At 31.7% G+C, this 15,074-nt stretch overlaps 2 protein-coding genes and 1 non-coding gene across 5 annotated transcripts; 1 reads left to right on the top strand and 2 right to left on the bottom strand.

Annotated features, from left to right (window-relative positions):
- Positions 1 to 391: 391 nt before the first annotated feature.
- LOC110638834 (sucrose synthase 6) lies at positions 392 to 5,243 on the bottom strand. Of its 2 annotated transcripts, none has more exons than XM_058153278.1 (15): positions 4,927 to 5,243; positions 4,400 to 4,554; positions 4,110 to 4,302; positions 3,894 to 4,012; positions 3,448 to 3,664; positions 3,256 to 3,351; positions 2,997 to 3,170; positions 2,766 to 2,882; positions 2,510 to 2,676; positions 2,028 to 2,252; positions 1,367 to 1,933; positions 1,145 to 1,283; positions 942 to 1,044; positions 772 to 801; positions 392 to 693 (listed from the first exon to the last, which is right to left on the bottom strand). In XM_058153278.1, exons 1-13 carry the CDS (start codon positions 5,158 to 5,160, stop codon positions 955 to 957), a joined length of 2,493 nt encoding a protein of 830 aa, XP_058009261.1. In that variant the 5' UTR covers positions 5,161 to 5,243; the 3' UTR covers positions 392 to 693; positions 772 to 801; positions 942 to 954. The 2 variants fall into 2 exon arrangements, with proteins under 2 accessions (XP_058009261.1, XP_021645219.2); XM_021789527.2 differs by having other exon boundaries at positions 968 to 1,044.
- Positions 5,244 to 8,565: 3,322 nt separating this feature from the next.
- LOC131183711 (small nucleolar RNA Z103) lies at positions 8,566 to 8,663 on the top strand. Its single transcript, XR_009151748.1, has one exon. It is a non-coding gene; the product is annotated as a small nucleolar RNA Z103 (small nucleolar RNA).
- Positions 8,664 to 8,741: 78 nt separating this feature from the next.
- LOC110638847 (protein SET DOMAIN GROUP 40) lies at positions 8,742 to 12,150 on the bottom strand. Of its 2 annotated transcripts, XM_021789558.2 has the most exons (6): positions 11,897 to 12,150; positions 11,633 to 11,780; positions 11,410 to 11,541; positions 11,143 to 11,283; positions 10,443 to 10,736; positions 8,742 to 9,607 (listed from the first exon to the last, which is right to left on the bottom strand). In XM_021789558.2, the coding sequence occupies exons 1-6, from the start codon at positions 12,046 to 12,048 to the stop codon at positions 8,954 to 8,956; spliced, it is 1,521 nt and encodes a 506-aa protein (XP_021645250.2). In that variant the 5' UTR covers positions 12,049 to 12,150; the 3' UTR covers positions 8,742 to 8,953. The 2 variants fall into 2 exon arrangements, with proteins under 2 accessions (XP_021645250.2, XP_021645252.2); XM_021789560.2 differs by lacking the exon at positions 11,633 to 11,780 and having other exon boundaries at positions 11,897 to 12,043.
- Positions 12,151 to 15,074: the final 2,924 nt, after the last annotated feature.

The following is a 15,074-nucleotide window of genomic DNA, read 5'->3' as shown; positions in this document are numbered from 1 at the left end:
TGGTTAGTGGTGGGCATCAAGCATGTATGTTCTGCATCAACAACCTTGACAAACATATGTCAGCCAATTAGCCGCTAATTCCCTGTGTTTTGCTTTGGGCCCTGGGTTGTTTTTTCGCAGCCCAAGATACCAAACTATTTGCCTAAAAATGCGCAACTGCAAATTAAATTGATTGAACTGAAAAATTCAATACATTAAATTTACAAGGGACTTCAGGTTACAAACTATTTGGAAAGAAAATAAAATTTAAAAATTGAAATTGTTTGAGAAGAGAAGTTATGAGACCGTTTAACTATTACACATGTATATATGTAGGATGTATGGTTGGAAATTAGGGTATCAGTTAATTACCAATAATAATCAAATAATTGCACAGGAAGGAAGCTGTGGATAACTGGCAATCATGAATAATCAATTATAAATATTGCACCCCAATAAAGCCAAGACTCGTTCAGGCAGGTTCTTGGCTTGGGGGTGTAACATAATACTTCATTACACAATTGAAAATTATTGAACTATAACACAACGAAAATATTCCTTATTTTTCAGAAATTACAGAATTTGTTGCTTATGTCAATACAAATGATCAAACACTGGGAAAATATAATGGGGACACCAATGTCAGGTGGCTTAGGAAACAGGAATACCATCTGATCTATGCTGCCTTATTTGCACCCTTAAGCTCCGAACAACCTGAATATAGTTTAAAAATGCTTTCATTTGCTTTATTTGAGAATCCAAATAATAACCTTTTTGAGATTCTACTTTTACCTTTGCAATCGAGACTGACTGCGTCTTGTGCTGCAATGGGGAAAATAATTATGTTTGTCAGGTTCCATAAAAGATAAAACTGAGCTGTTAAGAAGGCAGAAGCAGTTGAAATAGCTTATGCATTCTCATGGTATTGTTTCTGCAAATCATTATCTGGAAAGGGATTGCACCTGCGGTGGTGAGTTAAGTTACTTGCCTTGACGCAGCTTTGCTTTCCGGCTTTGGTTCTGCTTGCTGCTGAGCTTCTTCAGTTGGGATTGGCACATTCTTCACCTGAAAGAAAGTGTCGCATTTGAAACAAGTTAAATTCAAGAGCTCCATTGTTAATACTACTGTTTTTTTTTTTTTATTTATAATTTTCGTGATAGCATACCACGCTCCTGAATTGGAGATTATATAACAGTTGGATGTATCTTTGTTTTGCTTGTTTCTGTTCCTTGGTCAGCTGCCTCCAGAAAGTATACATGCAACCCATATTCAATACCCTGTTTGCATATATCTTCCAAGTGTAGCTGCAAAACAAAAACAATCATGATTTAGCATGTAAACAAAATATAAATGCAGATGAGGATGGTGATCATACGAGTTTACTTACCATTCATTTATGCGTTTCAATCCATCCACTGAAAACTTATTCCAGTGCCCTGGATCCTCTTTACATTTCGCAAAGAAGTCGGCAATTTTGTTGCTCGACTCATCTCCATTGTTGGGATCAATAAGGAATCCTGAGACCCCATCAACAATTATTTCAGCTGGACCTCCTTGATTGGTTGCAAAGGTAGGTAATCCACAGTTCATTGCCTCAATAACTGTGAGTCCAAATGCTTCATACAGAGCTGGCTGCACGAAAGCACCCTTTGTGTCTGCAATGCCGCGATAGAGTTCTCCGTTTCGCTGCCTGTCTGTCTGTGCTGCTATCCATCTGAACTGACTTTTGAGTTGGTACTTCTCTATCAAAGCATGCATCTTCCTAATTTCAGCCATCTCTTCTCTGTCTTTGGATTTGGTAGGATCAAAGAAGGCCCCTACTATGACAAGATTAACCAAATTTCTTAGCCTTTTGTTCTTCCCATACCACTCGGTTAGTCCAGTAAGGTTCTTTACTATATCAAGCCTCGCCATTGAGAAGATAATAGGTTTGCTCCTGTCTGCTAGATATCCACTGTTTTGGGGAATACATTAAAAATAAGATGTTAGATCATTTCAAATGGTTTTCAAATAAACTAAATGGTTTATGAATTATGAGTATTACATACATGTGTTCTTCATTCTCCTCTTTACTATACAGCAGTTCTTCAATGGCAGGATGAAACTGTGTGAATCTTTTCTGTTTCTCAGTGTTTGGGAAGTAGACAGATTGGTCAGCACCAGGTGCAGCTATATTGAATTTCGGATCAAAGACATTAATGCCCGAAACAATTCTACACAACCCTGGGAGAGTAAAGGCTGTATGGCTCTCATACTGTCCTGGTCTTTCTTTGCTGCATATAGATTACTTTTGTTTTCAGCAAGATATACACAGGCTTTTAACACAAACTTTTATGAGTTGATTTACTCATGTTCACTAGTTCTAGTACATCAACTACTTCAATTGGAATCAAATTGTGCAATGAACTAACATAACATTTCAATCCACAAAAAAGTTGGGAAAGTGAAATATTCTTTGACAATAAACAAGAATGTTTTTAGATTGTGTACTGGATGAGAATTATAAACAAAGAAATAGTTAGTTTCAAACCTTCCTGCAATCTCCTGGTATGTGCTTGCTATGATAAAATCCGCTGCATTCATTGCAATTGTATCAGCTATGAATTGGCATGAGAAGTGATACTTGGGGTCTAATTCCTTCCATTTGATGTCTGAATCTTCATATTTTGTCTTCTCCAAAGCATGTGCAATAGTTGCCTACTTTCAGACCATTTTGAATTAGTATATGTTAATTCTATCATAAGCAAATCCACTAAAGTTGCAAATAAAGCTACAAGCAAGGACACCTGAGTTATCCCAAGATTGTTAGCCATGAGAGTAGCTGCTAAATTCCCATCAGTATAGTTTCCAATGATGAGATCTGGTTTTCCATCCATGAGGTCTAGTACCTTAACCGTAACATCCTGAAAGTATGAAAGAGAAGAACATTGAATGAGTAACAGAGTACCCTTAGGAAAAAGCCTAAAAGGAAATTAATGAAAAATTCAAAAATCGCTCTTTTAAAAAGCAGAACTTGCCTGAGTAAACTTCTCAATATACGGATAGACATCGAAACGAGAAACCCACTGGCGGAGGACCCAGTCTTCAATGCTAAATGGTACTCGAAGGATGTTGGAATGCTTTGTGCCATTAATTGCTTCCAATTCCTGGTTGCACTTAGTTCCACGAGCCTCAGGAATTAGTCTTGTGACCTGTTTAGAGAAGAACATGAACATGATACACTTAGGCTTCTTCAAATTTAACTGATCATTCCTTCTTGTTGCACAAAGGACTTACCACTATAATATGAGGCTTCACATCAAGCCCTTGATGCTTAATCCTGAGAAGCAACTCCTCTTCCAAAGCTTTCACTTGGTCCAGGATGTAGACTACCTGTTTAGAGTTGTCGCAAAGCTTGCCTGTAATTAGTTTATCAAACACATATAGACTTGTTCTGGTGCATCAGGGCATTGAGTGAAATTCTTATACCTGACCACCAGTATCGGGCAAGCCAAGAACGTTTGATTGCCCAAAGTAGCCATGAGGAGAGAAGATTACAACATTGAATATTGTTGGCACCCGGCTAAAGAACTTCTCCATGTTCACTGGATCTGGAGCTTGGAGAACTTCTGAGAGTGATCTCATTGTCTCCTTCACTCTCTCTGTGGTATCACCCCATCCCTTCTCAAAGCCCCACTCTTTGAAGCTGCAAAAGGAAGGGGAAAAAAGTTGAAATCTTTGTTTTGTGATCTTTTTAGTTTTCCTTTCCTTTCTTGCTTTTTGCTACTACAACTACAATTGCAAAAAGCAGAAAATACAAGTTTGTCAAATGAAACCTTAACGGTTTTGAATTTGATTACAAGCAACCCTGCTTCACAGGTAAATCTCGGGAAAACTTTAGCAATCCTGGTAAATCAAGTGGGAAGTTGATTCACCTTAGCTCAAAATTTTGATATGGAGTGTCCTTGGAAAGGCCTGAGAGGTAAACTTCAGCAACTATCAGTGCCATCTGAAGCTTTGAAACAGTATTAAGGTTGTCATTGATCATAAGTTTCTGCATCAGAGCAAGAAATCAGATGCATACATTTTTTTAATTAAATTTCATATGTGCGGGCGTGCGCGCGTGTGTGTGAAATGGATATTGATGATACCTCTCCATGATGATTGAGTGATAGTAAGTAATCCACCAAAGGCTGAGCATTCTCCAAGCTCCCACTTAACTTTGAAGTGACAAACTTGGAAACAAAGTTGAGTCCATTGCCAATGGAAGAAGACAATGTCAAGCGAGGCATAGAGAAATCAAATGCTCCAAAATCCACTTCCAATGCATTCACATCTTTTGCCCTGCAGTTTCAAAGAGGAGGAAGTTGAATTTGTTTTTAACTAGAAATCTGAAATGAGTATTTGGTGAAGGAGTAGAGAACTAAAGATGGGTATGTACCAGGACTCATCAAATATCACTTCTTTGAATTTTAAATATTCGGTAGCAGTGATTCCCTCAACAGTGAGATCGGCAGAGTTAACCTTTACATATTCCCAGAAACCAGGACTTGGTCTTATGGAAAAAGCTACATGTGGAGGATTAACCAGTGCTTCCTGCAAATTTCAGATTACATAACATCAATCATTTCTTCTTGTTATTTGAACTCCGATCCTCCTGCACTTTGATTGAGCAGGCATTCGCCACTATTTTATTGATTAAAAAAATTCAAAACAATAATAACTCTCTGATAATATTCATTCAAAGTCTAAGCTATATCACAAGAGTCGGATCTCATGCATACATTCTTGTTGCAACTTGCTTTCAATTAGTCTAAATTCACTATGTTGAATATTCTCTTACTTTTGGTAACCTCTAAGAAATTTCTTGCACTGCAAGATAAAATGATGAGTACATAATTAGATTATGAATATAATATAGTTAATTAATCTATGTAGTTAACAGCAAAATTGAAGGAAGACTCAAACCTGAGTGGAGTGCCATATGTCCCCAAGTAAACCTTCCAAGACCTTGGTTCTCTCCATCTGATCATCTATCACATCCTCCATTTCATCCAGCAGATGCTGAAGCTTCATTATCCTTCTCCCCTTCTGCACGTACTTTGCAAAACACTTCTTCATATGATACCTGCTTTGCTTCAAGGCCTCCGGCATATTATCTGCGATAGAGTCTGAACGCTTCAAGCTGGGTCCAGAAGCCATTTGGATAACAACTCGTTATAGAGAAAAGTCTTTGGGAAGATTTTTAGTAATTGGATATGGTGTTATTCCCTTGAAGATGTTGCTGCATTTATAGAGGAAATGATTTTGAGTATGTTATGTATACGTAAGTGTTGGATGCATGGGCAAATGGAGGTTTCCTTTTGCTATAATCAAGTGAGATTTCTTTTGTGAAGGAAAATAAATGGGACCAGAAGAGAATGCAAGAGGAGGAGAAAGGACATTAATTCCTTGGGTTGAGAAAAGAGATCCATTGTTAAAAAAGGAATTAAAGCAAATATTATTCTTTTCTTTTCGTGATCGTAAGAAACAAATCAAGAAGAGAAAGGGAAGCTGCCATCTTCACGGCAACCTTTCTTTATCTCATTGTCTTATTAGCATCTACTCATAATGGAAACTTTTTGAACTCGTGGACTCGTCGGGTGTCAAAGGCTGCGATTCCATCTTGAATTTCCTTTTTTATTTTTATAATTGCATCTTATTAAACACGACCTTATAGCTTCACAGTTTTAAAAACCATGACCAATGAGTTTTTTAGCTCAAGGATCGTAGGTCGGACTCTAACCTTTGAAGTCTCAAATTTAAAAAAATTAAGAATGTTTTTAAATAATTTTTGAAATTACCCAAATGAACATTCAATCTTCAATTTACGAACTCAGCAACTCCTTTCCAACTTTCTAATGTGTTGGGTCCTTTCTTTTCAAAGTAACCTATCCCTAGCTAAAAGGGTATAGAACAACACAACACATATATGGTATCTTGCTTTCTTTATATAAGACATGGATTGAACACTTGATGATAATTACGTAAGTTTTGGGAGAAGAAATTCAGAAATTGTAACATGCTGTATTTTTTTTTTCTTTGTACTTTAAAAATTTTTAAAAGAGAAGGAGCTATCAAAATTCGAATCATAACTTCTCACACGACAGAATAAAAGTGTCTGCTAAATGAATGTTAGAAAGCTAGCTAAATGGAATGGAAGGATTGTCCCTTTATATATATATACGTGGTACATCATCAGAAGGTTGAGACAAAACTCTGCAGAATCTGTTTTGCTCTTTATTTGGTCTACTTACTTGTCCATTTTTGCATGTTATAATGCCACTCAATTATGAAATTTTTTCATTTTTTTTACAATTTTTTTATTTTAGATATACGCAATAAATTTAATAATTAAAATATTTATTTCATTTTTGTAAAAGAAATTTCAAAATTTATACTATGGTTGTCATATATATAAATTGCCAAAATTTTCTGTTTTTAACAAATTAAAATATAATATTATTTCATATAGCCTAGAAATAGGCAAAAGATTACAAGCAAGAGATTTTAAAAGCTAAAAAAAAAAAAAAAAAAGCCCAACATGAAAACAAGATAAGCATCATAATCATAAATTTAAACTATTTACATTTTAAAGCCTTGTGAAAATGTTTGCTAATATAAATATGGTGGAAACATGAGAAGCAATGATAATATTATTTAGAGGGTGTTTGGTTCACCGTTGGAGTGGGTGTAGCTAATAACTTAAAGACACTTAAATAGATAAATTGAAGTGTTTAACAATCTTAAAAAATTAGAGTTGATAATTGATAGGTAACTAATATAATACCCATCAACTATAGTTTATATTACCTTTATTTTTAAAGTTATTCCCATTAACTTATTTGATTTTATTTTTTATTTAGACTATATTATCATTTTTTATGTAATTCAAAAATTAATATTATTAATATTGTTTGTTTTTATTTTTTTCTATTTACAATCTTAATTAACACCTTAATTAGCACATTACAATTTTGTTGAAATTTTTTTTTTGTTAATAACATAAAATATAAAATATTTATTTATTATGAAAAAATACATTTTTTGTCCAAAAACTTAATATTATAGGATTTTATTTCTTTATCAACAATAAAATTACTTCGTTATTTTATAACTATTTTTTAAAATTATTTAATTATTTTCTTTTTTTAAAGAATTTAATTAGTTTCTTATTTCAATAATAAAAGAAATAATATGATATAATAATTCAATAATTATAATTTTATTTTAATAATATAATAAATGATATAATATATTAAATTAATAATTATATATTTATTTTAATAATAAAATAAATAATATAATATAATAAATTTATAATTTTATATTTATTTCAATAATAAAATAAATTGTATGATATATATACACCCTTATTAATTATTTTACATATTAATAGTAATAATTAAATATAATTTTATCAAACACTTAATATAAGTCAACCATCATCAATTACCAGCCATCAGTTAGCAGTAACAACTATCGATTAATAGTTATTAGCTGTATTTAACAGTTAAGCCAAACAAAACGATGAATTTTAATATGATATTGATGATAGTTAGGATTTGCAACCATGTTGAAAGTGGCTTGATTTTCACAATCAAGTATTAGGGTTGTATATATAAGGGCTAAGTGGCAAAATTTTTTTTTTAGCATTTAACTTTAAAATTTTGTATAATTTTAGTGTGAGCACTTTAGGCATTTTGTTTTCATTATTTGAGACCCTATTATAATAATTTTTATTTACAATATTAAACACATCATTAAAATTTATTAATCAATTAATGTATATAAATAATTAAATTAAATTTTCTTAAGTATTTTTAATATATTTTTATATAAATTGAAATCGTTTATATATTTATTAAAGTGTCATTTCATGTCAATTGTCTACATAAAATAATTATTATTGGCCCATATCTATAGAAATTCAATTCAATTAATTTTTTTTATTATTTTTTATATTTGAAATAATAAAATTTAATTTACTTAATTTAAAAAAATTATTTTCAAAAAAAAATAAAATCAACATGAATATATAAGAATTTATTTAAATTCTTTTAATGCAAATAATTTATTAAAAAATTATAAAATATAATTTCTCCCCACCTTGCATTTCAACGTTGCAATGCTAGACCTGATAGTGCACTAATAAAAATTAAGAGCTTACATCTATATCTTAATATGATTATTCATAAACTTTTAAATTTTTAATATGATTTTTTTAAAAAACATAAATATTTATTTTTTGAAAAATAACAAAAAATTATGAGAATGTACAACGCACACGTGGCTGCGACTGGTATTAGGATTAATAGGCGAAGGCCAGGCCTGTAAATAACGTAATTCGCACGTTGTCCCACACTAGAACTCCAAGAAGTGCTCAGTGCCAATGCCTGTACATAGACATAATTATATCACAGGAGACTCCATTACTAGGGTTTAGGGTTTTATTTATCAATCCTATGTTTGCTCTGTTTAGTGATTATTAGGGCTCAAATGCGTCATATACCGTTTACACACAATACAGCCATGGACAATTTCTGATGTTTTGATGAGAACGAAGAGATGGAGGTTATGATTATTTTTCCGGATGATCGACGCTGAATATACAGTGCGTTTTTTTAATCTCTTATGAGACTCAAAGCCAGTCTTTTCTGATCCATCTTCTTCATCAAATTTCCCCGTTCTTTAGTTATTTTATGATTTTGAGGTGTTGATTGGTGTCTGAAAAGAAAGAAAAGGGATGGAAAGGATGCTGTTTTAGAAAATTACAGTATCGAATCCCACAAATAATACAGCATAAGATAATGAACGTAATTGGTAAGCCAAGCATTGGAATCTAAGGGCATTTGTGGAGTAACTTATCCTAGCTGGGTCCTAGTTTTCCAAACCCCCCGCCCCAAAAAGAAAGGAGGGGAAAAGAGAAGAATACAAAATCTTGCTAAATTCTGCCTCATTGAGTTCTCACTGTTGAGACATTTTGACTTGAGAATGAATTGATGATTTCAGTACAATGAGAAATGCAATCAGTAAGTATCTTCTTGTACCTCAACCTCCAGTCAACTGCTAATTTCCACCGTTCAGCTGACCTTTTGGTCTTACTGCATAGCAGCAACTCAGCACCATTTTCTTTTTTCTGCAGACTACTGGCTTCCAAGAAAGCACAAGCCTCACTTTCTGATCGACAAAGCATCTCCCCCAGCTCCTTAGGGTTACGAAAATTTAGGATTTTGTCAATGGTACATAAGAGCATACTATCTCCTTCAACTGTTGTTGGCAAATTATTCAAAATTACATGACAATTTTGTGATATCCATTTCAGGACAGATATCTCATTTTCTACAGAAAGTTGAGAACCTGAGTAAGCAAGGTGTCCCATGGATCTCCGCTGACCCTGTGGGATTGCCCATAACCTCAATGCAGATAATAAGGCAAAAGATGGTTTCCCATCTTGATGGATGTACATTGATTCCTTGGGCCATGAATTCGAGGAATACATGCTTGGTTCCAAGGGAATAAAAACCTTGTCATTCGGATTTTCCTTTAAGAGAAACCCATAGTGTTCAAGAAGCTCCAAATTTGTGTATGTTCCATAGATTAAGAGAACCTGCAAACATGGCATCATTTTCATTTATTATTATCTCATCCACTGAAAAAATTTAACTGAAAGCATATATAATATATCAGCACCCAACAATTAGCAGAAATCCAGAAATTGCATGCCTGAGCCATTAAATTCTAGTAAATCCACATCCTGAGTTAGAAAAAACTAGAGATAGATTAATGCCCCAATCTTGAGTGTTATGGATAAAACTCACATCCTAGGTCACATAACAAGAACTTAACAATGTGTCTCCACATCAAGCAAACGATAATAAGACAGATTAGGAACATATGCTAATGCTATCAGGAGTCTATTTATGCTCCGATGAATCATATTTAATAAACCTCTTACCAGCATTAATGTCGGTTTCTAGTAAAATAACAGAAAAAGGGAGATAGAAAGCAGGTGACAAAAAAACAGGGGATTAAAACATTTTAAAAGAAAACTGATATAATCAAGATAAACACAAGAGAAAAGGGGAAAGCATTACTACTTTAAATGTGTACTGCATATTTTTATTGGTGAAGCAAATGAAATACACTCTTATTGGCAAATGTCTTACTGCATATGTTTGGTTAAATTCACAATGCAGGTTTTCTTTTCCCCTCTCAGGGGTGAGAGGAAGAAATAAAGTGGATAACCAAAGGCGCTTGCCAATCATTCTAATGTATTTTCCTAACACATTAAAATTTAAAACAATATTGCACTTAGTAGCATTAATGTTCGCTCATTCTTATATTTTCATTGTATAAGAAATAAACATTAGAACAAATATGAAAAATTATCAACTCAATAAAACTTAATCCAGTTGAACCAATTTAAAATGAGTTTATAGTACCTGCTCTCCCTTTTTATATTTGTTCCTAGCATAGAAGCAATATGCACCAAAATCTTCATCAAACCTTCCATCTGTTAACCTCTGTATATGTGCATCATATCTTTCCACTGGTAAGTTATCTGTAGAATGTTCAGTTGACAAAGAATGATCTTGCAAGGAAGAAGAATGCATCAAACTTTCAACATTTTCAATGCCATTTGACTCCTCTCCAGGAGCAGCATAATTGAACAAGTCTCCAACAGGACATAGGCACCCCACATCATCCCATGGTATATGCAATGTCCTTGAGGATATCTATAAACAGGAACAAAATGTAAAGTTTCAAATTGCAGAATCTAAAGAAAGATGTGGAAATTACCACACATAATACACAGAATGGACATAAGACAAAAAGGTCCCATATAAGATTGTTGTAGCAGAACATCAAAGACTGTCACCCATGCACAGGAAACACAAGTGATCACCAACCAAAAGACAGGGATTACCATACTGAAAGATACTTGCATTATAATGTTGATACATCTTGTCAATTTTACAGAGTATTTACTCGCCAGTAGAGTAGGAACTAGAATCTGCCATGCAAATTTGTTTTTCCTAATCATGTACATTATTTGGTGGGAGGATGAAGTGCTGGTATATAACAAATAAAAGAATTTAATTTAGCATTTTCCATTTCTGGACAAAAAGATAATATCCTCACAGTTGCAGAAGCCCAAATCCACGCCCTAAGAGAAAGAAGTCTTGACTTAAGCTTAAGCTCTTGCATTAACAAATTAGCTCGTTTCCATTCTGATTCAGCCTTAGATATGGCCTTTTCTGTTGTCCAGATAGCATCATCCACCTAACAGTGATTCCAGATTTTCAGACACCATTCTTTTGTCACAATAGAAATCTTAATAAGTTATATCAAACCTAACCTAAAAGCGAAAAAATAGCAAGCGAAAGAAAAAAGAAAGAGAAACTGAACTTGCAAAGCTTGCTTTTCAAACTCACTGAAAGTAGCTAGAATCTCATAACTGCGGGGCAAATGCTTCAAGTAAGGATACCAAAAGGAATTCTTTCCTTTACCCATTTCATATAACAAGCAAACAGTCATTATCTGCATTAAATTATAGAGAAAGGAATCAGCAACTACAAATTCAAGAATCCATGATCTTTATTTTGCCAGAAATAAAGGAAAATAAGCAAACTTGAGTAGGAGAGAGATAGAGATGGCCATTGACAGCAGAGGACAGTATCACATCTTTTAGTATACTATCCCTTGTTAGCAAGGCAGATTTTGGAACTCTAAGAACCAATTCTCCTTTCCTAAGATCACGGGCTGCACCCAAGCCTCTTCTGCTCCAATCCCATTTTCAATTTCAAATAAACTTTCACTTCTCAGCAACCAAACAAAGCAAAATGACTATGAATACAAATATGTATTGAACTATGAAGTGAAGAGTAATACTAACCCTCCTGCATCAGGGAAAATAGAGACAGCGAGAGAATTGCCCAGACAGGACTTTCGTTTTCGAGATTGGAAATCCTGAATTGAATCTGAAATTCCAAGCGCCGCTGCCCATTCTAAAAACCCCTCAAGTGTTTCAAGCTCTTCTTCTTCCATTTCTCCCTTGGTTCCTTTCCATCAAGAGTTGGAAAGTTGTAGTTTCTGTTTCTTCGTTACAAAAAATGGGAACAGAAGAAGCTGAAGACCTGCCCGGCCCGTTAATTTGGAGATCTTTGGACCGGGCCCAATCTGCACAGTTAAAACGAGCACACGATGGCCTTAACACACATCAAAACTACGGCTAATTATTAGGTACACTCGATGCACTAAATTTTTAGTGCTTCATTTCTCACAGAAAGTGAATCCTTTCTATTATATAGAAAGTGAATCCCACGTAATTGTGAGAGAAAGTATATATGCATTAGGTGTACCTAATAATTTCTCCAAAATTACAAGTAGCTTAAAAAGAATTTTAATTCTGAAATTTGAAATAAACGGTTAATGTATGAAATCTAATAAGGAATTGAGATATGAAATATGGTAAATATTTCTTTTAAATTTCAAGTTACAAAGAAGCAAAGCTCAAAACCAAAAAAAAAAAAAAAATAAAACATTTAATTGCATACAAAGCTTTAGAACATATATAAGACTTGTATAGCTTAGCATGATCATATAGTTTAATTTATTATTATTATTATTATTATTATTATTATTATTATATCTAAAATTTATTAAAATAATGGTAAAAAAAATTAAAAGTTTTTAGACATTGAAAGAATTAATAACAAAAGAATATGAACTTTATATATATGCATATTAAAAATTTTGCTCAAACTATTAATATTTCGATAATAATTTTAATTTTTTTTAGTAAAAGAATTAGGGAATTAAAGATAATTTAAGTGGTAAATGAGTGATATGCTTTTAGTCTATTTAATGAAAGTAAGTGAAAATATAAAATAAATGTAATATTTCTTTTACTTTTATTTGAATGTTGATAATTATTAAATATATTTTTTTATTTTTTTAAATATTATTATTAATTTTTTTAATAAGTGGCAAATAAAGGCACCCAAAACTTGCAAAATGTTTAAAAAAATTAATTCTCAATTTTCTTTTTTAACCAATAGAAAAAAAAATCTTGAATTTAGAGATCTCAATTATTGAAACATTTAATTTTGGAAAGATTTTGGAATTTCCACAGAATAATTCATCCTTTTTTCACCATAATTAAGGGCAGCAGATATAATTATTAAATTACTTTTCACGTGAGATAAAATTTATATTAAAATGTAAAAAAGTACAATGCATTGAATACTCTGGGAAATACAAATGGGTCATTAATGACTATATCGGGTTGAAATCAAACATGTTTAACGTGCAATTGAGCCATGGACAAATGTGGAAACAGGTTCACTCCTACTTTTCCAGTGTTTATCCTGCCCCCTTGCCCTTGCACCAAATCCTTGGAAGCTTGAGCCAGAACTATCTATCCTTGTATCGCGATCTCCCATGTCCCAAGAGCTGTTAATTCTTGGCCGATTGGGTTGCTAAAAGTGCTACAACAGGTCATCGTCATCGTAGCTGGGTTTCTAACCCACCCGATTAGTTGTCTGTACATTTAGATAAGGATGGTTGCCACATTTTCTCATTATTAATAGACTCCTTTTTATAGAAGATGGAGAAAGAAATATATTTTTATGTATAATTAATTAAAATAAAAATAATTATTATATTTTTATATAAATAATTAAAATTAAAAATTATGATTACAATTAATTTTAATTATTTAAATTAAAAGTATAAAAAATATTATTATTGTTTAATATAGTTAATTAAAATTATAAAATTAAAATATAAAAATATTAAAAATTAATTTTAAATTAAGTACAAAATAAATTTAATTTTAAGTTCACAACTTATATATATATATATATATATATGTTTCAAACATATTAAAAAAAATTAATTTCAAATAAAATATAAATAATAATTTATCATATTCTTTTCGATTCTATTAGATTTTTATTCTAATAATGATTTTCAAAACTAATGTGCGAAACAAAAGCCCTTAATAATTATTTGGTTAAATAACTGAGTATCAATTTTTAACTTTTTTGTTTTTAATCGCTAATTTAATGTATTTGATTTTTACAAAATTTGAATAAAAAATTAAAAATAGCATTAGTTTTTAATTATAATGCTATTTTTAATTTATAAAAATTAATTTTTTTTATTTAAAATTTAAATTTTATAAGAATTTAATTTAATTTATTTTTTATTAATTTAAATACTTAAAATAAAAAAATTAATTTTTTAAATTTTTAAGAAATATATTTATAAAAAATAAAATTAAATATAATTATAGAAGAATTTAATTAAATTATTTTATTATAAATTATTTATTTTATTTATTTATTATTATTTTCATATAATTAGTCATGAATAATTGATTATGACCGTTGAATTAAAGATACCTGGAAATATAATACCAAACAAACATCATAATTACAATTTTAAAAGGAAAAAAAAAGTACCGGTTGTTGAAATTAGTTCCGGACCTTCCGGTCAATTATTGATTTTAGTCTGATTCATCATTCGAAATCAATAATTTAATATTTGAAATCAAGAATTCTAAACTAAATCATAAGATTTAACCGGTTTTAATTTAATTCTAATTGTGATTCAATTGGAATTAATTTTATTATTTATTTTTTTTAAAGAAAAACTCATACAACTGAATAGAAACCATTTGAAAGGAAAATGGTTTGTATTGGAGTTAGATTGATGAAATCCCGAGCTGATTCACGATTCTATTTCCAACTCAAACCGGACAGTGTGAAGGTTGTGGTTGAATTGAGACGACCTCGTGTTAGGTGGCCAAAGGCAAGAATGGCCAAGCCAAGCGTACTGCGTGTAATTAATAACAACGAATAGTTAAACCGAAGGGAAAGTGGGCAACGTGTCAAACGGCAGACCCGCAAGCTTCGTCGATGGGACTGTGTCAGTGTGCCTACTCACACCAGACTTTTTCACTTCCTGACAAAATTGCACATCAAGACAAACTCTTTTTCTTTATTTTTCTATCATTATTTTTTTAATATATTTATTTTTCTTAATTAAAAAAAAAAAGAAAATGAGTT

Source organism: Hevea brasiliensis, chromosome 9 (genome assembly GCF_030052815.1).
Source record: "Hevea brasiliensis isolate MT/VB/25A 57/8 chromosome 9, ASM3005281v1, whole genome shotgun sequence".
NCBI classification, from domain to species: Eukaryota; Viridiplantae; Streptophyta; class Magnoliopsida; order Malpighiales; family Euphorbiaceae; genus Hevea; species Hevea brasiliensis.
This window is presented reverse-complemented; position numbering and strand designations above follow the sequence as displayed.